The sequence below is a fragment of the Anser anser genome, assembly GCF_964211835.1.
Source record: "Anser anser genome assembly, chromosome: 15".
NCBI lineage: Eukaryota > Metazoa > Chordata > Aves > Anseriformes > Anatidae > Anser > Anser anser.
This window is the reverse complement of record NC_139736.1, coordinates 3,903,947-3,929,631: the sequence shown is the minus strand read 5'-3', so window position 1 is coordinate 3,929,631 and position 25,685 is coordinate 3,903,947. Positions and strand designations below refer to the sequence as shown.

The 25,685-nt window shown below is 50.4% G+C and overlaps 1 protein-coding gene across 4 annotated transcripts in view; it reads right to left on the bottom strand.

Annotated features, from left to right (window-relative positions):
• RNF216 (ring finger protein 216) overlaps positions 1 to 25,685 on the bottom strand; it is an 80,383-nt gene that overhangs the window by 10,156 nt on the left and 44,542 nt on the right. For all 4 annotated transcript variants that reach the window (XM_083800697.1, XM_083800700.1, XM_083800699.1 and 1 more), the window contains exons 14-15: positions 8,206 to 8,303; positions 5,484 to 5,706 (exon numbers count right to left, since the gene is read on the bottom strand). In XM_083800697.1, coding sequence (XP_083656823.1) covers positions 5,484 to 5,706; positions 8,206 to 8,303 — 321 coding nt within the window. The remainder of the gene's footprint in view (positions 1 to 5,483; positions 5,707 to 8,205; positions 8,304 to 25,685) is intronic.

Sequence of the window (25,685 nt, the reverse complement as noted above, 5' to 3'; positions counted from 1 at the left end):
GCACGCCTTGGGGGCAAAAACATCTGCTGACTGCAGACCCAGGAGGGGAAAACTACAGACCTGGGTGAGTAAGACTAGCTCTGGACTAATTCTGACTGTCCACCACAGCGGAGGCATAACAAGCCACATCTGAGAAAACAGGTTAGCAGCTTTGCTGCTTCTCTGCTGCTAACCATCCGATGTTAGGACACACTTCAGAGAAGCATTTATACTTAAGCCCACATACCAAGCGTTGGCTCAGAGCCTTTTTGCATCAGTATTTCTGAAAAACTGGTATCCATTAATATAAAGAGAACAAAAATACACTGCACAATATGCACCTTCCTACTTCAGATCAGAACCTGACATTAAATTTGGCTCAGCACAGTTCAGTACATGCAGCATTTAGGAAAGATCCACATTCCAGCTGGAACAAAAAAGAAAATGGGGATATGTGCACATTAAGATAGTTTTAGGCTATTTGGAAGAAAAGCTGAGGCTGCAAGTTCTGGCTACTACATCCTGCACCATCATAGGTCAGAAGTAACAAATAAGTCTCCGGGCTGCAAATATACACCAAGCACAACAGCGGTATTTTTGCAATACACCTCTAGTTTTTGAGAAGCAGAGGCTGTTTTCTGATTCCACCGTAATTGGAGAGGGATGACAGACTCATTTAGGGGCAAAGCATCCACACCAAAAATTAAGTTTTCATTACAGCACTTAGGGCTGGTTGCTGTGGTAAGAAACCGTCTAATGTCATCTAATGGGGTGGAGTCAATTTTAAAAGCCTCTTGTGTCCCTTTTCCTGAGTGAGATCAAGACCTTGAATAAAGGATTAGATTATAATTTTAATAGCCTGTTCACAGGCTGCGTGGATTGAAGGGGTTTATCCTGTCAAGTTAACAGTCATCTTCCTGTCAGCTGCCTTGCCTGCAGCAAAAATAAAGACAGAAAAAGAAAAAAGCAACCCCCCACACCCCAGGGGGTTCTCAGCATGACCAGCCTGTGTGTTTCTGAGCAAGGAGGAGGTAACCAGGCTCTCTTGTGAGAGAGAAAATGCAGGGCAACGCTACAGCGTGGCCCTTCCCCGTGCTCCGCTGCATCACGGGAGAAGGGAGGTGGCCAAGGGAAAACGCAAAGGATGTAGGAGACGCGTTCCCCCTCCGTATCGGCAAATGCTGCAGAGAGTGAACGAGGTTATTATTAGTATCTGCACGTTAATTGGCAAGACAGGACGGAGCTTTGTCCCCAGACAGACAGCGAGATGCCGCCTGATACCAGGCCGCTGACCAGCCTGGCCTAGCGGGCTGAGGCCTGTGACAGGCCCCGCTCCCTTCTCAGCGCCGAGAGGGCTCCTGCTTTCCACCTCCTCCCGCTGAACCTGAATGCAGAGGGCACGGAGACGATCAGAAAGGATGGCTGGGCTCTGCTGGGTTGCGGACAGATTAAATCAGGAGCCGGGCCGCTAATCCAAGGGCCTCTCATCGCCGCAACGAGGCTGAGGGGAGAAGGGGGACGCGGCAGCCAGAGAGCTCTGCGAGGGACGAGCCCCCACGTGAAACCTCCTCTGCCCAGAACAAAAGTGCCCCGGCGAAGCTTTTGAAAGCTCTGCCGTTATCTATTGTGCTCCTCGTTATCTTCTTTAATTATTAAGTGTCACGGGAAAAGGGCTGCCTGCCTCCTGAAAGGGAGAAAACAAGAGACCTGCTGACTGCTGCTGGGCTGCGCTCGCCCTCCCCTATCCCTGCAGAGGGGCTGGAGGCGCGTCTGCCGCCATCGCCTCCCCCTTCCTGGCTTTTCACCGCTTTCTTTTTCCACGTATGTGTGGCCACAGCCGTTCCCAATAAACTTGAAATGATTTTCACGACGGAGGCTTCCAAAAGGACTAAGGGGTTTTGTTTCAAATCATTCCCAGATCAGCTGCGGAGAGCCTGAGCAAGAACAGGCGCAGGCTGTCTGCTGCGCGTTCCTCCGTGCAGCAGGAAGCGGGATGAAAGCAGCCTGTGTTGTAGCTCCAGCGGGGCTCAGGCAGCGCTGCAGGAAAAGGGGGGGCCACCACGGGGACCAAGCGCACGCTGGTGCTTAAGAAATGCAGGATTCTTTCAGCGACAGACACGCCGTATCGAGGGCTCTCTGTGGATACCGCGAATTAAGCGTGTGCTTATGATTAGGGCATTTCGGAGCTCAGTTTGGGGGAGTTCCCCGCAACACTCCAAGCTTCTGTCCCCGCAAACACTAGGGTCGGTGCTGTGTACGTACTTCATGCAATTCCCTAACGGATTTCAATTTCTACATAGTCCTCACTCAACATCTTCTGGTTATAATACTAGAAAAAGGGTTAATTGCAAACACCTTAAAAGGATTAGTTTTCTGCTTTGAACTTTAATGAGGGGTGTTTGGGAGTGTTTTAGGAGTTACTGAAAACATCTTAAAGTTTAAAGTCAAAAAACTGCTGCGCAGTATCATTGAGAAGGTAAGTATTGCATTAAAAATAACACACATGAGAGCAGAACCTGGTTTATCAAAGCAGTCAAAACGCGTTAGTCACACTGCATCACGGGGTTAGTACAAACCACCTACAATGCACCCAGCACTGTGCACACAGCCTCAGGTTTGCTACAGACATTCAGAAGCCAGAGAACGCTCAGCCCCTGAGCTCGCTCTTTGCAGAATCAGTCCTCACCGCTCCATCCTTTGCTTTGTCCCTTATTGCATCAGCCTCTCGTGCAAGCAGCGATGCCTCGGCAAGCAAGCCGAGCCCAGGCTAGCACGGGCTGCAGAACACGTGCACCGGGACTTTTGGCCAAGCAGCTTGCTGGCAAGAGCGCGTGGCACGTGCTTGTGTCCTGCAGAGGTGCAGGGCACGATAAGCTGTAGCAGAAACGCAGCGATTAAGCGATTACTGCCTGCTACCCTGGAAGCCGCTGACCACAGCCTGCTTGCAGCTTGTCTCCGAGCCAGCAAATACTGCACTTAGACCTCTAATTTAGACTCAAGGCTGATTACAGCATAGGAACTAACCTTTTATTATGGGGAATTTTGAAGTGTCTGCTTTATTCTCCCAAGATCATTTGAGACAAAGACTAACAGATGCTGCAGTTCCTAGAAGAATGCCTCTAATACATCCTAATTAAATGTCTTTAATACGTTTTTTAAGCCAAGCTAATGAAAAGGTTGATTTATCCCTTCTCAAGGATCATTTTAGACTCAGAAAACGTTAAACATTTGGAAAGGAACAAAGCCTCCCTATTTTAACGAAACCCAAATTTTGCCTTAAATAACGGGGAGTTAGAACGAAAACAAATTCTTCACAGAAGTGTGAAATTACCCAGGTCTGACAGAAAGCTAAAATCTGCACCCGTGAAACACAAACTGACAAGACAACAGCACTGTGACCATGCCGCTGGTCTGCCACGAAGACTGTTCTAGCCGGGGCGTACATGAACACATCAGAAATCAGAACAATGTCCTGTCACCCCCTAACAGCCATGCTTTGGTGGCGCATGTGTGCCCTCCCCATTTTGCAGCAGAGCTTAATGCAGGGAGACAAGTGGAAGCTCCTGAGCAATGGCTGCAAATTCCACAGCTGCCCCAGCCTTGTCTTTTCTCTGCACGTGTGCAGAGCATGGCTGCTAACACACACAAGCCCACAGTAGATACTCTCTTCCCAGGCTGATAGCACTAGCCATCTACCGACTTCAACAGAATAAAAAAGATTGAGCAGAACAAGAAAAGAGATGAGAAACACACTAGAAGATGCCATGTACCATCCAACAGAGCTGGGGTGGGGTTAAACCCTCGGACGGGCATCATCCCTGATGAAGGACAAGACACTACAGTGTCATTTTGCTCTTCCATATCCCCATGCCAAGGTTCAAACTTGCTCCCACTCCTCATATCTACCACGTTAACTCCTGCTCACGTGTCCCACAGGAGAATGCAGATCTCCCAGGTGGGGTTATGTTCATGGCACTGAGCCCCTTGCAAGGAGGGCGATGCAAACAGGTACTGATGATTTTACGCTCAGAAGCTAACAGCCGAGTTTCCTGTTATGCTTTGCACTGCAGCGAGGACAGTCACCCCACGTCAACTCCCCAGACCACCAATGCTCTGTCATCCAGAAAAAAAGGAGGTAGTGCCAGCTCTCTGCTGACGGTGGGAAATTTTCCTTTGCCACAACATCGGTTAATTAGAGAGCTGGAAAGGGGCCGGTGACAGTGCCCTCTTTGTGCTGCTTGCTTATTTATTTATTTTGAAGTACAGTATGAGCTTTTTGAGAGGCCTCATGTTTTCTCTGGCTCAGAACAAATGCCATTACTGAGCACAATCAGCAGCCTGACGGGAACAAAGGACTCCAGCGCTGCTGAACGCCGAATCGCATCGTGGAGGAAACCAGGGAAAGGGGGACAGGACTGCAGGGACTGTATAGCCAGGCGTCCAAAATGTGGGGCTAAGAGGTGCCTGGAAGCAGGTGTCCCTGCTTAGTTTAGCACCTCTCAGTGACAGGGTAAGGCAGAGAACAAAGACAGGCAAGCAGAGGACTAGGCTTACACTTCATAGGAAGAAGGGAGTCAATTCGAGTGGCTTGCTCTTTGCTCCACACCAGCACAGGATTGTGAGCTTTTCCTGCAAGACATGCTGGGAGCAGCCTGGCAAGCCGCAGCATCCTGAGACAAAGAAGTGTTGGAACAACTGAAGCTCAGACAGGCCCTGCAAAGGCAGATCCACATCCATGTTGCTCTAATGCTTTGCTGAAATCAGGAAATTCAGCTCCTGCTCCTACCTACACTCCCTTCCAGATTTCTGATACAGACACCCTCTGTTTACAGAAACGCTGTGTGAAAGTATCATCCCATGCTTGCCACAGCTACAAGATGCATTACAGCGTGAAGTTTTAAGTTCCTTACTGGAGCTTCCCTTACGGCTCAGTCCCTATTGCAGTTCTTCCTTTGCAGCTGTTGACAACAGCCGTGAGAACGGACACAACTGCAGCTCGGGACCTTTGGCTCGCAGGCACTTTTCTCAGCAGGTCTGTCTCTGCAAAGGGACTCGCAGAGTCAGCTGAGCGGATAAGTAAAGCTACTGGGCACCAGCAAGACAGCAGATGCAGAGCCGTACCAAAAAGCAACTCAGCTGCAAAGCCAGGAACGAGTCCCAGTAATCCCAACGCCTGCTGCTGTGCCCTGCTGCCAGCACACGCTGCCCACCAGCTCTTTTCACAAGTCCGCTCCCCAAAACGGCGCTCAGAGCACTTCCAACCAAAGCCCTTGTCTGTGTTTTTTCCTAAAGCAACACCAGTTGCTTCCAAGTCGCGGTCAGATTAAGTCTGTGCTGATGGAGGCTTTCAGCGTGTTTTTTAGCTGCCTTGGGAGAAGGAAAAGTCGTGCTTGTCTAAAACCGGCTGTTTTCCTCTGGTGGAACGCGTGTATTTCAACCCGCTGGCATCGGACGGTAATTGAAATCAGGGTGCGAATCAGTGACAAAAGCCCTTCGTTACTTACTGTGGGATCTGTCCAGAGAGAGCACTTGGCACAGTCCTGGCAGGGAGCCCCGGGCGAGCGGGGGTGCTGGCAGAAGTGGTCGTACCCGTTAATGGCAGCCCGGCAGAGGTAGCACATCTGAGCGCCGCAGCGGCAGGACATGCGGTTGCAACCCTCCGATTTAATCAGGCCAGTCCCACACTTGTGGCATTTTCTAATGCGGGCAGCTGTCATTTTCTCTTCTCTGCAACACAAGAGGAGGGAGAAGAATTAGAGATGGGCCGTTTGCATTCACCAGCCTGCAGTGAAGTTACTGCTGCACCATCCCAGCACGGCTTTAACCCCCTCTCCCCCTTCTCTCTCCTCCTACGCTATCCCCACAGTCCACCGCTGTTCCAAGGAGGTCTGGGCTCAGCTCCACTTGGAGCCAGCCCAGGACAACTCAAGAACAAATTAAGTGAAGGAAAGTCAATCACTTACTGCATGCTACGGCCCCGATTCTGGTTTCCATGCGAGCCAAAACACAGCGGTGCCAGGCTCTGGCTTGGGAGGAATTTAAACCGTAAGTCAAGGGACCAAAGGGCATGCGGATTCCTGACTCTGCCACAAAGAAATATGGTCCAGGAGATAAAGTTCAGGAAAAGCAAACTGTTTGCTGTCATCTGCTCGATAGTTTTATGTTTGGCTGTTGCTCTGGTTACAAAGTCGCCATGACCATGTATATTTTTTTTCAATGCTGGCTGCTACGCTCCAGATTTATTTGGTTTTCGTTAAATTTAAATCAGTAACTGAAAGATAATCATGTCTTTCCCCACAGAGACTGGGCTTTCCCAGTAAAATTCCCTACGTAAGTCTTCCAGAGGTTATTGCTTTAGGTGCAAAAGACAGGCTTCTACTCTAACAAGGCACGGACGGGAATCCAGGACGCAGCGCGGTCCCGTCCCGAAGAGGCAGCCTGGCAGCAACACGCCCCAGTGCAAAGGCTCAGCCCACGGCGATACTTCTTTTGGCACTGAAACGGAGAAAAGCCTCGCTCATTTAATTAAAAGACTTAAGAGTACAAGCTGTCATCCTGAGGGCCCATTTTCTGACCACGGGAGATCACGTTACAATTTAATTCGCCATCTAGGAGAACTGAAATTTGATGACAGCAGAGCGAAGGGGCTGCCTCGGCCGAGGGAGGCACGGTCCTCTGGCTGCGCTGACCCAACAGTGGGGAACGATCTATCCCAGCCAGCATCTCCACCCAGCTGCTTCAGAGGCCCTGCGAAGCCAACATGTGTTTGGGAGACGACAGAGAGGTATTTTAAAGAAGGATCACAGCAACAAAGCAGGCACAGCCCCACAGATTGCTCCATCTGCACAACCAGAGAAGCAGTGAGTGGCGAGGTGGAAAAAGGAGCAGCTAGGGGTGGGAATTTCAGCTGCCCTGCAGCTACACCGAGCTCCCGTGCGGTTATATCCAGCACGACCTGCACCCAGGTATTGGGAGATGCACTAAGAATAGACAGGAAGGAAAACAAAATCAATTTGAGACTGACTTCTGTGAGCTGCAGCTGCTCTTCCCTCCTCTGCTCAACAGGATGCTGCTGATGCAGGGTTTTTTTTGGAAACTTTGAGCCCAGCAGGAAGTTTGGCCTGAACTCCAGCTGTGCTTCCCTTTCCTTATGCAAGGCTTCAAAAGGAAGCTTTTATTGTACCGTGCAGTGCGACTCATCTATCTACGGCAACAATCTGCTAAAGGTTTTGAAACTGATTTTTTTCCTTGTTAGGGACATGACAACTTGTTTCTCCTCCCTCTCGCCCCTCTTTCCTACAGGGAAAGGAGTGGCAAGGGAAAGAAACCATATCAAATCTGTGACAATATTTTGTTCTAAATTATGAACTGTGAGATGAGCAAGCAACAATCATTCAGGCTCCCAGCGGAGGAGCTCTCCAACCTCTGCTTGTACCGGACACGCTGAATCAGAGAGGAAAGGATTGGGCAACACAGGCAATTCCCACTTGACTGTGCCAGACATGCAGCTTCATGGCTCAGCCCTCACTCCTCTCCTAAAGCCAGCAGACTTTGTCATCTATGGTAGCAACAAGAGAGTTCAGGCTTCAGAAGGTTTCGGGGAAACACTTGAGATTTACACGCAAGTATTTCAAAACGTGACTCGATTCTGTAAAGATTCCTACAGACAGACTGGTTAGAAACAGAGAAAAACTACTGAGAGCAAACACATCCCTCCATAAGCCAGAAAGCAGTAGCTGAGCAAGCCACGCTTCGGCATGTTGTCACCGGCCTAGGTTTTCAGAAGGTAAGCTCCTTTGACTCAAGACGCTGCTTTGGCGCAGCACAACACCTCCGTTCTCCCCCCAAGTGAATGGAAGCAACACAGCGGGGGTTTCTCACCTCGGAGAAGGACCAGGTGCCAGCCTGCGAGACATCGGGCTAGCCAGGGGAACAGGCTGGTCTGGTGACAACTCTCCCACGTTCTCAGATTACCACCTGGATCCCTTGCCAAGTATCTTTCACAGAAAGAAATCCCATCCCAGGAGCCTTCTGACCCCTCAGCGTTGATGCCTCCAGTACCTCCCTGACGGAAGGTAACGACACCCAGCAAGACTTCAGGGCTTCCAATGTTTACAACAACGGCTGAGTTTCTTACCCCCCCTCCACACCACTTTATTGCCTGTCGCATCGCCTTTACGATTTTATCCACCCCCCTATTTTTGCCTGTTTGTGGCCTTTACTTACATGGATGTCCTATATTTGATGTCATCCTTCTCAGCCAGCTGCTCGCAGGTGAGGTTCATGTGCTCCTTCCACAGGCCCTGGCACTTCCGACATGTTTCCTGAAGAAGACAGCAAACGTTGAAGAAAGAGAAGACCCAGCACACCACTAAGAGCATTAGGGATTGGAAAAAGGGATTGGAAAAATTCCCATCTCTTCCCTCACCATGCTGCAGATTCTCAGCTGAGGATGGGGCTGGCAATTTCTGCGTAGAGGCACAAGGCCCCAGAGAGGTCTGCAGGTCTGTCCCCCACTGGAGACCAGAATGAAACCACCCATAACAGGAGCCAAGGGGTTTCCAAGGCACAAGAACCCAGGTACAAAAAGCAACTGGAGCTATTTGAAACCGTGTAAAACGAATCTGTAAACCCAAGTTCACCCCAACTCGTGGAACGGCCACCAGGTCAACCAGTAGCTTCCAGGAGCTGGCTGCGGAAATGAAAACACGACGCTGAAGGTCACCAAGCTCCTATGCTTCCTGAGCAAGATCCTTCCCCTGCATACAAGGGGCTTTTAGTTCAGCTTGTGACGGAAAGCTTGCTGCTGTTTTGCGGTTGCATCAAGAACTCTGCCTCACCTCACAAGCAAGTCTATATTTTGCTTTGTAAAACTTCACGAAATAAAGTTAGAGCAGTTTATGTGAGTAAACGTTTTACAAGGCAGGATGTGGACAAGCGTCCACAGAACAGAGGTGGCATCTGAAAAAGTATTTACAAATTCAACCAAAATAGCTGAACTAAGTTTAGAGCAAGTGACTGAGCTCTCCTGTTCTTGCAAGCTCTTCAGCACCAGGACTCAGCTCAGGCTGGTAAAGCTGCTCGGAGCAGGAGAGCTGTGGAGGCACTCTTGGCAAGGGAGCTTGGACTAACACTGGCGACACAGTTGATTTTTTCAACTGGCTGTCCAAAGAAAACATAATTTTGTTTTGGGTCAAACAAGAGATTTTTCCTTTAATTTGAGGACGATTAAAAAAGCATCCAAATCAAACTTGGAAGAAGCGCACGTTTCACAATCCAACTGTTTCATCTTCAGGGCTGGGACTCGGGCTTTTTACATCCAGCTTTCTCCCCGTGGCAGGAAAACCAGATGGCTGTGAAGCATCCTCTTCCCCTCCACACCAAGGGAGGTCCCACGAGAGAGCCTTGCCCTGCTCCAGTCGCGCAGCTAGTGAGAGATGACAACTGCAGAGACACCTTTTTGAGTGCATTACCTTCATTTTATTTTAATAAAGAGCTCGGACGTTCATCGGATAGACAAAAGAATTAGCCACCATCTAACCAAGAGTTCTCCTCAGCTCTCGGTGCCTTCTCTGCCTAAAGACACGCGCAGGCAGCAGCGCGCTTTTGATCATCAGACAAACAGGACGAAGACCAAAGCTCCCAAGGAAGCCACCCCTAGGAGGGGGGTGCAAAACGTTGACTTGTTTGTATTTGTGCTCACTGGGAGCTGCTTAATAGCTTCGGCTTTCATCTGCGGAATGAAAGGCTCCTCGCCCTGGCTGGTGAGCCGGACGTGTTTGCACACCGCAGGGCACAGGGCTGGAGGAGGAGAGCCGAGCGTGTGTCCACGTCCCAGAGCTCAGCACAGCGTTTTGTCATCACTCACCATCCCGATGCACCTCGGGCAGGCAGGCCGAAGCTTTAAGGGGCTACAGGTGCCTTGTTTCTGTTGATCCCTGTGAATCACTCGTCCTACGCTGCATTTTCCTGTTAGAGCTGTTAAATCAGGCACCATTTTGGGTGCCTCCTCGGCGAGGAACCTCCCTCCCCTTTTATCCAACACCCAGCCAAATGCCATTCGAAGATCAAAAGCCCTGCGTGCTTTTTTCCATACATCAAGGGTTAAAACCGGTCGCTGGGGCCCTGCTACCCAGAACCACTTTCACACGCCAGCAACAAAGATTTCACAGCTTTCTGCCAGAAGGGTTGGCACGCGCTGCAGCCAGGAGCCTACGATTCCCAATTACTTAACTCCAGGAGCCTCCTTCGCTGCCGAAGTAGAAGCGATGCCCTTCTGGAGCAGACGGAGCCGCTTCTCCTTCACACCAAGCCGTTCCCTTTGCCTTTTGTTACCGCCGCCACCCCGGCTTTGAACGCCGCGGGTATTTAAAAACAACGCTCTCCCTCGAGCCGGGGCTGCTGCTGTTTGCCAAACAGTTGTCTCCTCCACCCAGGAAAGGGATTCCTTTACGGGCGAGGAGAAAGGGAAAGGACAGAGCCTCGCAGGCTCCCAGATGTGCTGGCACTAGGTGAACCTGGAGGCATCTCATGGCGAGCTCCGCGCAGCGAGGGCCGTCACGGCTGGGCCCACGGCTGCGATCCTGGCCCTGCCCGGGGCTGAGCACCAACATCCCCAGGGTTTTAACCACCACCATCACCTGCTGCACGCCTCCGGCCTCGACATTCCCCTTCCAGGAGAGAGAAGGGAACATTTTGGCAACGCACGGGCCATTGAGAGCTCGATGCAGCTTCTCATTTAAGCGAGACAACAGCCCATTGTTAGCAGTTACAGGAACTGGTGTCGGACCCCTCGGCACAAAAAGGAGAGGAAAGTGTGTAAGTGTGTGGTTCAGACAAAGGCAGCTGCTCCAGGGCCATAACTAAGGTCACAGCCGTCGCCTGAGAACAGAAAAATGACCTTTGGAATTTTTACACCTACTTGAATCAAACCCGCTCCGCCGACGAGGGCGCTGCACATCCCGCACAACGACGATTTTCATCTCGACAGAATTTCCACAGAGGGTTCTTTTATTTCAGCAGCAGCTTTCTGCTCGGTAAAGAAATGTACTCTGCCATTTCCATATTAATTAACCTAAACACGCAGTAGGACGGCTGATTTTTGCAAGCACCCTAGATTATTTCCATTGTGCAATCTTGGCACCACGACAAGGCTACCGCGAGATGAGGCAGCATCTCAACGCACACAAAGAGGGAACGCATCCTTCCCACCCCCAGAGCTAACAGCCGGGGAGCGCATCGGTCTCCTCCAAAACCAAATCCTGTCCCCAAATCCTGCCCGGCTTCTCCTGCAGTTGTCTGTGAGCCAACCCCGACCGTCACACAGAGGTACCCAACGTGCGAGAGCACGTTTTATTTTTGTCTTAACAAAAATAAAAGCTTTTCGGTTAAATTAATCCCTTCCAGGGGGGTGAATTCGCTGTGTTTCCCCAGCCCAGCCCTCCTCCCAGGCAGGGCCAGCCTAACAGGCAGGTACAGTTAATACAGCTCACACTTCCAGGGCGGTTTGGAGAAGCCTTGGCACTCGTGAGCGGCTCCAAACCAGGCACGGATGCCGGAGATTAAGTATCTCCTGCCTGTTACATCTGCCCGGGCTTGGCAGGCGGCCTGGGACAGTCCATTAACGCGCTGGGCTGGGACAGCGGAGAGGAGGATGTGATGGAGAGGGTGTTTAATCACACTGTAATCTCCTCACTGTACATCTGTTAGAGGTAGTGGCTCCGTTTCCTCTCGCCGGCCGCCAGGAAGCAGCCGGGATTAGCACAAACATGTTTGGGTTCAGGAGGATCCTTTGTTCCCAGGGGCAGGAGCGCGGACGCCCGGCTCTCTGTGCTCAGGGCCAGCCTGCTGCCTTGCAGCGCAGCCACCGCGATCCTTAACGGCCCTTGTTAATTGTCCCTGCCTCTAATGAAGGTAACACGGAAGTGTTTTATGGGAACCGGCCTCCCTCAGCACTTCCACTGATCCTCGCCACAGATGCTGAAGTATTAAAACACAGCCTCAACTTTTTTTTTTTTCATTCCATCCTCTGCTAAAAATAACTCCGAGGTCCAGCCCATGCACCGGGGGGAAGAAAGCCCTGAGAAATGAACTTCCCCCCGCCAGCCCCCATGTCCTTTCGGCCACAGGCGGGCTGTTGTTCGCACCGCCACGAGCCCGTCAGCACCCGCTTCGCCTGCTTTCGACCCAGGCGAAAACATCAGACGATGCCAACGGCCCCGGGACCGGCTGCCCACGGCATTCCTGCGTGCCTGCTGCTTCTGGGGGAGGTTACGCGAAGCCACTTACTGACTGAGCAAAATGCAAAGAGGGGAGGGATAAAAAAAAAAAAAAGGCCAAAAAAAAAAAAAAAAAAAAGAAAAGCTCCTCTCAAACACCAGGCAGTACACCAGGCTGTCATCACCGCCCTCCAGCTCTCAGCTCTCATCAGCCGCCGCTGATGGCACACGTGGGGACATCGGCGGCTGCGCTCCCCGCCGAGCCGGGGGGGGGGGTAACACGCTGCATCCCCTCGGCCTGGCTGGGCCGGAGCCCCCCGCTCGATTCCCCGCTCGATTCCCCGCTCCTTCCTGCTCGCAGGCACACAATAGAGCAGGCTGGCCTCAAAACCGGCCAAGTTTTACCCCAAACCAGATGTGAACGCAACGGTCTCGGAACAGCACCTCGGGGCCAATCTGTGCCACGCCGGTTTAATTACAGGGCTGCAATTCCCAAGCAGAGGAGGTAATGGGAGAACACAAGCACACAGCCTTCCTCCCCGCAAAGCGTCCGCTGCCCTGAACGCCACACCGACCTCGGGTAAAAGTGGGTGCAGACGGAGCTCCGTGAGCCCAGCGTAAGCACGGATACGCTCTCATGGCCAACCCCTTCAGAGCTGTTTCTGGGATTTCCTATATGTTAATTCTGGGATTTCCTATATGTTTAACTGGGATAAAGAGGACGCGATCCAGCCCCAAACAATCCACGTTGGTCAGAGCGCCTGCTTTAGATATGTAGGAACACCCAGCACAGCACAAGGGGGCTCGTGGGCATCCGACTGCTCCAAAAGCTGGCACCGCTGCGGGCAGCAGGCGAGATGAACCCCAGGCACCAACCCCAAAAGCGTAAAACCCATTCGGCGTGGCAAAACGGGCACAATGCCTCGGGTGGGCAAGGAGTGCCGAAGTAGCGGCGGGGAGGAAATCAGTGCTGGGTGGCTTCCTCCTCCTCCTCCTCTTCCTCCTCCTCCTGGAGCAGCTGTTCCTCAGGCAGCGCTGCCGCTCAGCGGCCGCCGGCCACACCGCAGCTCTCGGGGCTTGGGGATGGAAAAGGAGAGAAAGGAGGAGACGAGCTGCTGGGAGAAAAAAAAGTGACGTCTCCTCGCCTCGCACAGCCATGATTTGTTCTGGGAGGGGAAAGGCTGCAGGGGGAAACGAAGCCTTGGACTAGGTCTGTGTGAATGGGGCGGCAGGAAAACGTAACTGGAGACCCGCAGGGGATGGGGATAAGGAAAATCCACGTTTATACCTGACACTCATCAACAGCGCTGGTTAAAGCTTTTACAGCCATGTATTAAACCGAGTTACCAAAAATGACAACTCCAACCAACGCCTCCTGTTTTAGATGTTTTTGTTAAATTCAGCATGTCACAATCCCCCCTACCTTTCAGATAATGGAGACGTGCGACGCCCAAAACACAGAGGAAAGCAAAGCAAGCTTCTTCCCCTCCCCAGAGCTCAGCTTTAAAAGGCTGGATTACCTGGTGCTTTGGCTGCAGGACGTTAGTATATAGTTAGAGACGTATAGAACCAAAATACCTGCAGTTTCACACCAGAAGTGCTGCTGGGCACCAGTAACACCCCACTGCTGGTCAGAGAGGAAACTGCTAGCACGAGAAACTGCTCGCTTACCGTAATATAACCAGAGAAACAGCCCTGCTGCTGAAAATGAACATGCTTTAATTTGATCTTGTACCAAAGTTTAAAGAATTCGCCTACTGATATTTAAAAGAAGTATTTTTGTTTCAAAGTTACTTCCTCTTAAGCCCCATGGATGTGAGGAATGTATCATAAGTCCCAAGCAGCAGGACGGCTGCATAAATGGACACTGCAATATTTGCATCACTTGTTCATCTCACCAGGATCCCTTCCCTAAACTGAGAAACAAGTGTTTCTCGTAAGGATAAGCTTCACCCCCCAAAACAATGCTTTTTCAAAAGCTGGTCCCCTGCCTCTGGGCAGGATCCAGCAGCTCCCCAGGCAGAGAAGTTTGGGGACAGCCGGGGGGATCGGCTCAGGCACCTTCCGCGGCGCTCATCCAGCAACCCGAGGCAGCCGGCAGGGCAGGTAGAGGAAGCCACCACTCGGCCACTTTATAAAGGTGGGTTAAATATAGGCTGTGACCTCACGCTGAAGACGTTCAAATCAGCATACCTCGAGTCACAGCACTCTCTCCTAGGGCAGGAAGTTGGAGAAATTCAGTACCTGCTACCGGAGCCACACGCAGAGCCGGTAACCAGCTTTCAGATCCGCAGGACTGATTGCAGGTATCAGCTGTACGCCTGCCCAGCCAAAGTAAATAATTAAACGCCAGCGGACTGGTTCAAAGCGCTCAGCAGCTGACCCTCCTGCATCTCCCCCCTGCTGCAGATTGCCTTACTCCGCTCAGCAGAGGAGATCTAAGAGGTCGTCCATTTAAGCCTGTACACAGCAAAAAAGCGATTTTGTTTCCAATTGCTCGAACTCCAAATCAAGAAATCTAGCAGGGCTAAGTAACAGTAACTGTGGATTTGAAGGAACAATGCAAACCTCGGGACAGGAACAGATTTAGCTTGCAAGGCAAGCAGCCTGATTTTTGAAGGATAACTCGAGGGACTGCACCCAAAGATAAGGAGATGGTTAAGGTGTTACAAAAGCAAGGCACCTTATTCGCAGAGATACCTGCTAATGAAGCATTGTAAGGCCGTGAGGAGGAACAAACACTGGAGTTAATTTTGAAGCTTCCCTCTTACACCCCCACAAGACAAACAAATCCCCCATCGCCCTGCCCCAGACACCAATCCCTCCCCACTGCTTTCTGGGGCAGGAACTGCAGAGCCTCTTCCAGAGCCGGCTGTCCTGCTGTTCTCCTCGGCCTCTCTCCCCCTACCGTCTCCCAGATTTTCTTGTGTTAGGAAAGGATCACACCAGGAACTCGTTTACAGATGTCCTCTCCTCCAGCAGCAGTTGCGTGGAGACCCAGGTTTATGTAACACACCTACGACCACTTTTAATGAGTCTTTGCAATATGGCAACTCTGAGAGTAATTCAGCAGCGTTAGCACGCTTCTTTATCAATTTAGAGCTTTTTTTTTTTTTAATCAGTACTCTCTACTTACAGCATAAGTTAACACCCCAGGTCATTGCAACACTTGCAAGGGATGAAAAATGTGAGCTTTCTGAGCAGAGTGGCTATGCTGGCGAAATAAACCCTCAGAAACCGTGTGAGTACAGCTTGCTTTGCCAGGGAAATTAACCTTGAACAAGGGGAAACCCCACAAGTAAGCTGCTCCCAGATTTAAGCTAGCCATAACAAAAACAAAACCAAAAAAAAAAAAGCAAAACCAAAGCAAACAAAAGCACGGAGAACCAGCAAGGATAGAGAACTACAGGAAAATAAGAACAAAATGATACTTGGCCACCTTGAAATCTCAGAAGTTTGTACAACTTTTCTGTTTTAATGCCTGCATGATACAGAGTTGCCTCTTACCTGTTCCTCTCCATGCAGACACTAAGGGAAGACACTTTCGGAGCCCCTGAATTTGATCTGCACAGCACAGCAGGCAGATGGTGCTTATGGCAGAAAGTGAAAACGGTGAAAACAGCCCTCTGAACTGCTCACCTCCATCTTCCAGATTCACCAGGGTGACACCGAGTCAGCTGCAACTCGTTTGCTACCCTAAAATAAGCTAGTGGTAAAAACCAAAGCCAGCGGCCTGTGCTAGCACAGCCTGCTGAAACACCCTGGCTAGGAAGGGTGCTGCGTGGTTAGGAAGGGTGCTGGGCAAGGCTTTGAAAGCCTCAAAGCACCAGGCAGTGCCGCGTGATGGGAGACGTTGTACCTGATGTTCCAGTTGATGTTCCAGTGCAGCCAGGCACTGGACTTCCCCCCATAGAACAAAAGCTATTCAAATACCTGGTAAAAAAGAAAAAATAGACACCAAGCAAATGAGCATGCGCTGCAGCAAAGCCGAGTAAAGCATTAAGAACTAACCAGGGAAATAAGTGTGCAGGCAGCTCACCAATTCCTCTTTCAGAGCCCCCAGCTGACATTTTCACTGCCTCTTGTTGTACCCAAAGCACCGACGAGTCCAGACCAACACCAGCTGGGCACGGGTTTCCCTTTGGTGCAGAGGTGGCAAGAGAAACCCCAAAAGTGCAGCTTCGGGAGGGTTTCCAAAGCCCTACTACAGTTTTGGTAGACACGATATGCCTCCCCGGGGCTGCCAGGAGCAGGACACCGGAGTGGAGCAGCTTTCAGGGAAGGGTGAGACAAACAATACCCAAAATCAGGAGGCACAGGCAGAGGCTGCAATGCCCAAAGAGTCTCTTACCCAAAGCACGCGTTGCAATGCTGAAAAAGACCAACGTCAACCCTTGCCGTACGTACGCCTTCACATCCCAGTGAACAACCGCGGGTGTTTTGCAGGCAGGAACACACCAGCCTTCAATTTGCAGAGGTCTGAAGTGATACAGGAACAACCAAGGGGCCCTGCACACCCCACAAACCCACCTGGGCGTGCAAGGAGCGTGGCAGAGGGGACAGGGCCACCCGAGGCCATCCCACACTGCGCCTGCTTGCACCCAGACCCGTCCAGTCTTGACCAAACCGATCGGCCGAGCTAAGTCCTGCAGGCAGGCTCAAGCAGTATCCTGCCAAACAAGGGCCAACTCAGGACACTTCTGTCTCCTAATTAGAAGAGTTGTTTAATCTGTAATTTAGTTTTCATTTACGTCTTATAATCCCTTTCGATTCGTGTTTTTAGTAGTCTTGGAAAAATGCGGCGGTCGGAAGCACTTTGGGATAAGAGGAGGACCATCTTGGATCTGCCTAAAATAAAGCTAAACTGAGTGAGCACTTCCAAGGGGAGCCTCTCCACCCTGCCTGGCCCCGAAACAAAAGCTGGTAATCCAGCAAGACAGGCTCGCTTCCACGCAATCATGTGAGACGAGGCAGGAGGCTGGGAAAATGAGACAAAAATCAAGCTCTTGAACACAAACATTTGCAAGGTTTCAGGATCACTCCGAAGAAGGCTCATCTGAACAGAAGTGAGAAAGGAAGAAAAGCTGCAATGCTTTACATTGTGAAATCCCAAGCAAAGTAGTTCCCCTTCTGCTACACTTGCAAACACTGATCAGAAAGCCTGGTTCCCCTCCCCTCCCCTGCTTCTCTGTAGCACCAAACCAATTTAACTAAATGCACTGCTCAACTATTTGCATGGCATGGCTAGTCTATAAACCAGACATGTTGCAAGGCTGCCTTCTATAAAAGACAAAAAAATAATAAATTACAAGCCACCTCCTCTCCAGGGACCTGTTTAAGAAACAGCAGTAACTCCTAAGCAGCAGCAGTAATTTCTGCCATGACCCAACCACGACAGCAAAATGTTTCCGTGTTGTATCGCTGCTGTCAGGCCAGGTTCCAGGGGAGGATCCTGCTCATGCAGCAGCAGGAAGGCAAGTTCCCACCATCCCAGGTCACAGATGGAGGAAACGTTGCTTCTTGCTGAGATGGGCTCTGCCAGATGCTCCCATTCACCCAGCAGAGGCTGTCTCCCTTGTTCCACCCCCGTACCAAGGAGGCTTGCCATGAATCCCACTGATGGCTGTCATTGCCCTAAATAACATCGGGCTTCATCCATTCTTCCCCACACTCTGGTTCGGGCAAGCACCACCGGGAAGCTCCAGCAGCAGGCGAGTTTGGGTGCAGACCTTCACCCGATGTTCAGTTTAGGATGTGCTGTTCAGTTTAGGATGCGTGCCTTCCAGTCCAAACGCAAGACCTAGCAAAGATTGCTGAGACTCTCTGAATTAAATAGGAAAAATTTGAAGCCTGCAAGTACCGAGTGCTTCGGTAAAGCTGAAAGTAGGCGAGGATGAAGATTAGTTACCTTTGGGGGCTACCTTATCAAAAGGTTGGATTATTGACTTACACTGCACAGGCAGTTCCTTCGAAAGGATTAAGTGCCGTACCCTCAGAGGGTAACCAAGCCCAGACAAAAACGCAGTGTGGGATACTGAAAGATTAAATCAACAATTCTGGCAGCACAAATGAAGTATTTAGAAAGACGATTGGTTTTTACCATCTCCCCAGCCCCAGAGCAGTTTAGAGATTGTGTTCTTTTTTCCCCTTGGACCTCTGCTGTAAAGTCAAGGGAAGGAGAAGAAAAAAAAAAAAGTGTGATCACAAATACGCTATTGTTAAACCAGAGCTGAAGAATGTGCAATTGCTACTGAAAACCATTTCCAAAGTGCTTCCCTGACACGTGGGGAAGTGTTCAGCTCCTACTGACCAGCTGGTAACCAAGAGGAAGCTTCCCATGTGAACAAAGCAGATTCCTTTGCTGCTTCCTACAGTCAGCAGCAAAGGAATCGGGATCTTCAAAGCCACCTTCCTCTGGAAGAGAAGCCACACGCCCACAGCTGGAGCTGTTATCTGCTGAGGGGGCGGCTGGAATGAAGCAGGAGATCTGTAAGGTGCTGAGATAGTTACATGAGCTCTCATCCTCCGGGATACCCAACTCGTTTGTTCCAAGGCGCACGCGGGGACCTAACAACCAGCCCGACCAGGTGGGAAGAGCCTTTCCCTCCTGCCTGCCGCAGGGAAGAGCGGAGGAGCCCGTAAGCGATCCGTCTTGTCGAGGTCAGCAGCTCCCAGCGGCGAAGGAGGCTCACCAACAGCCCTGGGAACATCGCGGCAGACTCTCCCAACCAGTCAGTCTTTCCTCCTGATTTCAGAGTTCAAGGGCTGAATGAGAAGTGAAACTAAAGCAGCAGCCAGCGTGCTTCGCAGGGAAGGAACAAGAGCTGTGCCACTTAAAAACTGAGTGGTTATTTTAAAAGATTGCCAAATAAACCATTTGCGTTAAAGCCGTGAAAGAGGATGTGAAGCACTTTGTAGCGAGAAAGAGGAGATTCACTTTATTAGAAAAACACTTTTAAGGTTCAAATTCATCAAGCCATTTGCAGCCACAGATGATTTGTAAGAGACATTATTGGCTGAGAAAGTTGTCTTTTGGCTTACCACCACCACGCAATTACCACCCAGAGGGACATTACCTCTCCTTAGCTAAGGAGAGGAGTCGGTGCCAAGTGTCACGCAGCAAGACCGCATTAACTGCTGTATGAAATGGCTCCGTAGGGCCCTGGAAGAAAACTATTCTGAGACATCCATTAGAGGCCGAGACACTTTGCTTGGTGCGAAACAGTAAAAGTAACTGTCAAGAAGCAGGTATTGTCTTCCTACGTGTGTCTAGATTCAATCAGAGTTTCCTAGACACAATCAGAGCATCTGAAAACCCTCCTTAGCTGGGCTCGGACCAGATAAACTTCTCCCCATGAAATTCAGAATAGTCATGATGCCTAATTGCTGTCTTAAGCAAGACTGAGAGCTTGAGGCACCCCTCGAGCAAACAAAGCAGGCACCTCTGGGTAGATGTTGTAACTCGGGTTTATTTTAGTCTAGAACTTGCTGTGTCGCAAATCTCATCCCCACCCGCTGGGAGCTGGTAAGACCAGCCCCTTCCCCCTGACCGACTTCTCGCTTCCACTTCTGACCCAGGATTTTATTGCAAAGGGAAACCAGCGTTATTGGCCATAAAAGGAAAAAGACCTATCTGCCACATTTCTGCGGAGGGGAGTCAGCGAGGAGGAACTTCAGCCACTTCCTTACAGCTCCGGAAACACCGCAGGCCACCGCCATCGCCCCTAAGGATTAAAGGGTTTTCCCCCTTCTTCCGTAAGGGATGCACACGGGCAAGGACACCAGGCTGCAGAGAAGCACAGCGGTCTTGTTTGTACGGAAGACAAAAGAGGAGGAGAACAAAAGGGACAGCAGCGAAGAGGCAGCGCTCTGTCCGTCCAGCAGCGAGGGCACTTGGCTGCACAACGCTCTGCTTCACCGGGGGCTGACACCTCCTTTCCACGCAACCCTAATTACGTAGCTACTGGAAAATGATGTTTAACGAGCTGAGAATTTCTTCTAAATCAGGAATGCATCTGCCCTTTTAGTTAGGGCATATTTATGTCCACTCAGCAAACTCTCGGTTCTTCCATCTCATGTTAGTCTGAATTCCTGAGCTGAAACACAGGTGCGTTCGTTCCGATGGTAAGAGCTGACAGGAGTGATTTTACTTGGGAATAACAACTTGAAAAAAAAAAAAAAGACATTTTCTTACCTTTATACCACGAAACAGAACCACATGCAAGCCTGCGTACGCAAGGATGAATGAAGGCCGAGCAGCCCTGCATCTGAAGGTGCTCCCTGGCTGCCATCAGTGCTGCACGTCCAGCAGCTCAGACATACTCCACAACAGCTGACGGGACAAATTTCATTTTTTGTACACTGCTAGTTTCGCTTTCAGAATCACACAAAACAATGCAGCAGTATTTGGGTGGAAACCACAAAACTCGTTATGACTCCAGAAGTAACAATGAACCAAGCTTCAGACCGTCAGGTCTCAGTAAGGCAGATAATGCCTGCACGACAGCATCTGGAGAGGGAAATCAGCGTTAGGATTCCAAGACAACACCTACTGCAGTTCTCCGTGGGATGAGGTTGCCATTACTGAAGAAACACCACAGCTGAAGCTTTGTATTAGGAAGGCATTTAGAGAAAGGGAAAGCAACATAACCTCACACTCAGTGTCTCTAAGTTTCTTCCCCAATGCGGTTCCCTCACACAGGACTGTGGTGCTGCCCACCGTCCCCAGCATCAGCCTCTCAAACCAGAAGACTTTTAGCAAGAACGGAGCCAGACACCACAGAAGGATCCGTGTCCTTCACCTCGCTCCAGTGGAAACACTGCTCTGTCCCACCCCAGGTCTGAGGAGGAGCTGCTTCACCCGCTGCAGCTCCCCAAGTCACCCAAGTCGCCGTTGCTCTCGATGTACATCTCACCAGCAGAACACCCAAGGGCACATCTAGTATTTATCTCCAGTTTTGTTTAGCCTTGTTCAGGTGCATCAGCTTTACGTCTGGTAACACACGCTACACCAAAGCACCTCTGTGGAATGGTTTGGTGTTGCTGGCTGGTGGCTACGGAGCTGCTGGTGAGACCAGTGTACAGTCAGTCTCCCCCCTCAATTTTTTTATTTTTTTATATAAACACACCATTTCTTGATTTCCCAGGAATGCACAAATTATATACTACATTAGAAAATCAACAGAAACTTGACGTCACAGACATCACAGGACCACAGAACTGTAGGGGTTGGAAGGGACCTCAAGAGATCATCGGGTCCAACCCCAAGATCATCAGGTCCAACACCGCAGAGCTTCAGGCTGCGAGGTTTCTTTGGGTGTATTGTTCGAACCATATTCATCTTAAATCAGATCTTTGATACCCACTAAGTAGTTATCGCCCTGCTACACGACGACTGCTGGTAAGGAAGCCAGCAGGCTGTGTGAGCTACGCCAACGCCTTCCAGAGCCAGTTGGCTTTATGTAGCAAGACCCTCAGCACACATCATACTCTGAGAGAGAGAGAAATAGAGAAAAGCAGGTACAATACCTCATTCGTCTTCTGCCACAGAACTCCACAAAACTTTTTTTCACATGAGGCTGCTAAAAATAATCCATCCTTAAAAAGCCCTGTTATTTTTATACAGTCACAAGAGTCACTGGATTGCTTCTAATTATCCCATCCTTCCTTGGAATTTCTATTTGTGCTTGACAAGACACAACAGGCTGCCTCACCAGGGCAATCATCGCACATCTTGATTACAAGCAGCTGGGTAAGTTTAGCCTCCCCGTGAACAATTTTGGGAGAAGGACAGTTAAAAAGAGCCTGCTTTACTGCCTCTGGAGCCTGCGTTAAAAAGGGACAAGCTTACAGCCAGGTGCCAGATCGAAGCAGACATACCTTACACTGGCCATGTTTAAAAATAAACTCTTCACAAGGATCCACACCAGGACCAGAAGTGTTCCACCTAAACAGGACCAACGAGGAGATGCCTAAAAAGCCCCTGAAGCAGACTGGGTGTGCTGGAGCTGACTGTCCTGCCTGTGAAATACGTCCTCACTGTTTCCAGGGGACATTTCCTTTTTTCCCCTCCAGACAGTGGCAACACGGAGGAATCTGCTCCGGGCACAACAGCAGTATAAATAGCAGGCCATCTGCCCCGTGCTCCATGGCCCAGCCTGGCAGCTGGATCTTTACTGGTAAACACGCTATCAGCGCCTGTTCTCACAACATCTCCAGCGCGGCGAGTCAGCAGCGAGCTATTACTGGAACTCATTACTCCACGTCCAAAAATTTGCATGGAAGACTTGCTGGATGCTTACTCATATGCTGCCTGGCTCCTACATGATATTCATGTTGTTCCTTCCCCAGGGGGAAGCACATTTGGGGACTACTACCCACAGCCCCACGTCGGGCTCGTCATCGCCACCTATTGCAGCGAGAATTCACGGCGCATTTCCACTGCTACTGCTTTCCCCCACCTTTCTTCTCCTTTGAGAAACACGAGGCGAGCATCCCAAGAGCCAGCCTTTGCAATTTCGATCGTCATGGCAACGCAGCTCCCCTGCCCAGAGCTCCTGTGCTGGGTACCAGATGCTGGGTACCAGACGCCACGTGCAGACGAACGCCGCCTCTAACTCGTCTCGGGCATCCTCGTCCTGGCTACACCGGCAGCTCCTGAGACACGGGTATAGTTACAACAGTACAAAGGAGGGAATCTCACTAGGTCCAATTTCTCTATTCAGGCAGAGAAGTAAGCTTTGTTAGTAATAAGGTATTTTTATGCTATATTCTACTACACCTGGTAAAATAAAGAGACCTGGTTCATAACAAGTCTGAGCAGTGGGGGGAAAAAATTAGGACACGTGTAGGGAGGTTTTGCTAAGGCAGCTTGGACCTACTGTTAAAGAAAGAGGGGAAGAGTGCTCCACAAAAGAGCAGACACAAGAACAGGGCTCTGGAGCCCTCTTATGGCAGCTTGCTCTCAGCTTCCTTGGAGCGAAACCCCGAGCACACGCCCCAAATCATCTCTTTGTAGAAAAGAATGCAGCGCTGTTCAGATAGGCGGGGAAAAAAACATACCCTGAGAGTGAATTTTGATACCACAAGCGTTTAAAAAAGAAACAGAGTGCACTTTCAGCTACCTTACTGCTCCTGATGTGTGTGCAGACTCATGTTTAAGAGCAACGACAGAAGACAGTGAGACCCCCTCTTTTTTTTTTTTTTTTCCAAAGCTGAAGCATTACTTCAGCAAAAGCAATGCACGAGCAGTGCTAAGGAAGCTACCAAAAGCTGCTGCTTTAGTACCAACAGCCTCTCCGCTGGCACGTCAGGCTGCCCGTGTCATGCAGAAAGGCTGGACTGGTTTTGCACAAACTCTTTCTTGAGTTTTTGGGCCGCTAAGGTCCAACAGAGCCACAGAGCTGTTCTCAGCGAGCCCAAATCTCCGCTGGCAGGCACGCACAGAGCACACGGCGAGGAGGAGGCTCACTGCTAGCAGGGAAGAGCACGGCAGCTGGGCTCCGAAGGGGTTACAAAGATTCAACAGCAAGGAAATATTTATGGAGGGAAGATGCTGAGCTGTGCATGTTTCCCAAGCAGTAGATGGTTTTAATTTACCTCTTGCAAAGGCTGTGATTATTTGCTGCTGGGTTTTGTTGAAAGCAACTATTTGAGGCTCACTTGCTCCCTCTGCTGTCAAAGCTCTGCAGCTGATTCAGAATAAATCACCCCTAAAAAACACACAAAATACAAGGAATGCTGCTTCTTTTCCCCTCCGGAAAAAAAAAAAAGTGTGCAAAATTTACATGAACTAGAAATTACTGTGGCTTTGTCAGGCATAAAGAACCCTTTGACCTTTCTCTTTTTCTATCTCTCAGCTTTGGAGACTGGTCTCTGCCTCACTTCCACGCCCCTCACCAGGCCTTGCTCAGCAGCAGTCCCCAGGTGCATGGCTCTAGTTAGTGCTGAGTACCCTCATTAGCTGGGGCCTGGCACCCGATCCCCTTGGGACTTGCTGTACTCCTCTGGGGAAAGGAGGCCGTACCTTGTTAGCCTGCTCACATCGCTCCCCGAAGTCCAGAAACCTGCACAGCCCCACAGAAAAAAAAAAAAAAAAAAGGAACCAGTCTTCCCTAAAATGAAAGCCATCACCTCCCAGCTAACACTGCCTCCCCAGGCATTTAATGCTAAATGACACCTTGTACATTCTTCCGTCTTCCAGCCTCGAGCTACTCCTCCTTCACTTTGCCTTTGTGCTTCTCCTCCCGTGCTCATTGCCAAGTCGCCGTACGATGCTGGCGTAGCACCGAGAGCAACTCCGATTCTGCTTCTTGTTCGCCCTTTTCCCCTGAGAGCCACGGCTGCTCCCTCTTCCCCATCTCTGCCTGGGGGATGCTGCACACAGTGCCCAGCCCTGCATGCTCACGAGTAGTGCAACCTCACAGCCACCCCTTCCCCAAGCTGGCAGCAGCTTTCCCAGCCTGGCAGGATCCCTTCTCGGCCCACATGAGCAATGTTTGCAGGCTCCCCTAATAACGCATCTATCCATCCCACCTCACATTCTTGCATTAACACGTACCTCAAAAGGAACCATAAATATTTGCCTGGATTTTCTGTTAATCTTGCTATGACACAGCTATTAGGATTACTGAAGTGTGGGCTGATAAGCGACGGGGTGGAGTGCTGGAGCGGTTGAGAGGATGACAGCAACATCTCGCTGCATTTTCCTGATGCGAATGCCTCGGTGACCTGCGCTAATCCACTTGGAAAATTACTGGGATGGAATCAAGATTCTTAAAATATGAAGCAGGAGGTGGAGTGCTGCAAAAAGGAGTTTATTTCCAGCCCAGCCTTTTCTAAGTATACGCATAAACATTTGTAGTCAATGCGAAGTGGAGAGTTGCAAAAAAAACCACACCAAAACCGCATAAAGAACCCAGAGCATGACCTTCCTGTGTGCCCACATCTACTACCAGGAAAAAAATAATAAATCGGTGAATCTGATGTTAATACCATAGCTTTTCTATCAGTATACACATACGGGAATGACTACCTTTGGCCTAGAACAGCAGCAGTTTAACAGAACACCATGCTGAAACGAAGGCTGGTTTTGCACAGCTCAGGCCAGAAGAGGAGGTTTAGAAACAGCCATTACCTACAGCCCTTTTCATACAGGTCTCTTATTCCTCAATAGCAATACGTTGTAATTTTCTCCGGCAGCAAAACCCACGTGCCTGACCGCGGTGTCGTACATCAGCAGTCCATCTAGACCTGTATTACGCTTCCAGCACAGGAGGGCAGAGGACACAGAAAACACCCCACGGAGAGGGCAGGCATTCTGCACCGCTGGTGGCGCTTTGTCTAATAGCTCCCTGTACATTTTCTTTCTTCGAGCGTGTCCCGTGGCCTTCGAATCCCACGGGTTCCAAGGTTGTCCCCCCCCATGGCAGCGCTAATTAACGCTACACGATCCCCGGGGGAGCGTTACCTACCGAATCCGGGCTACCG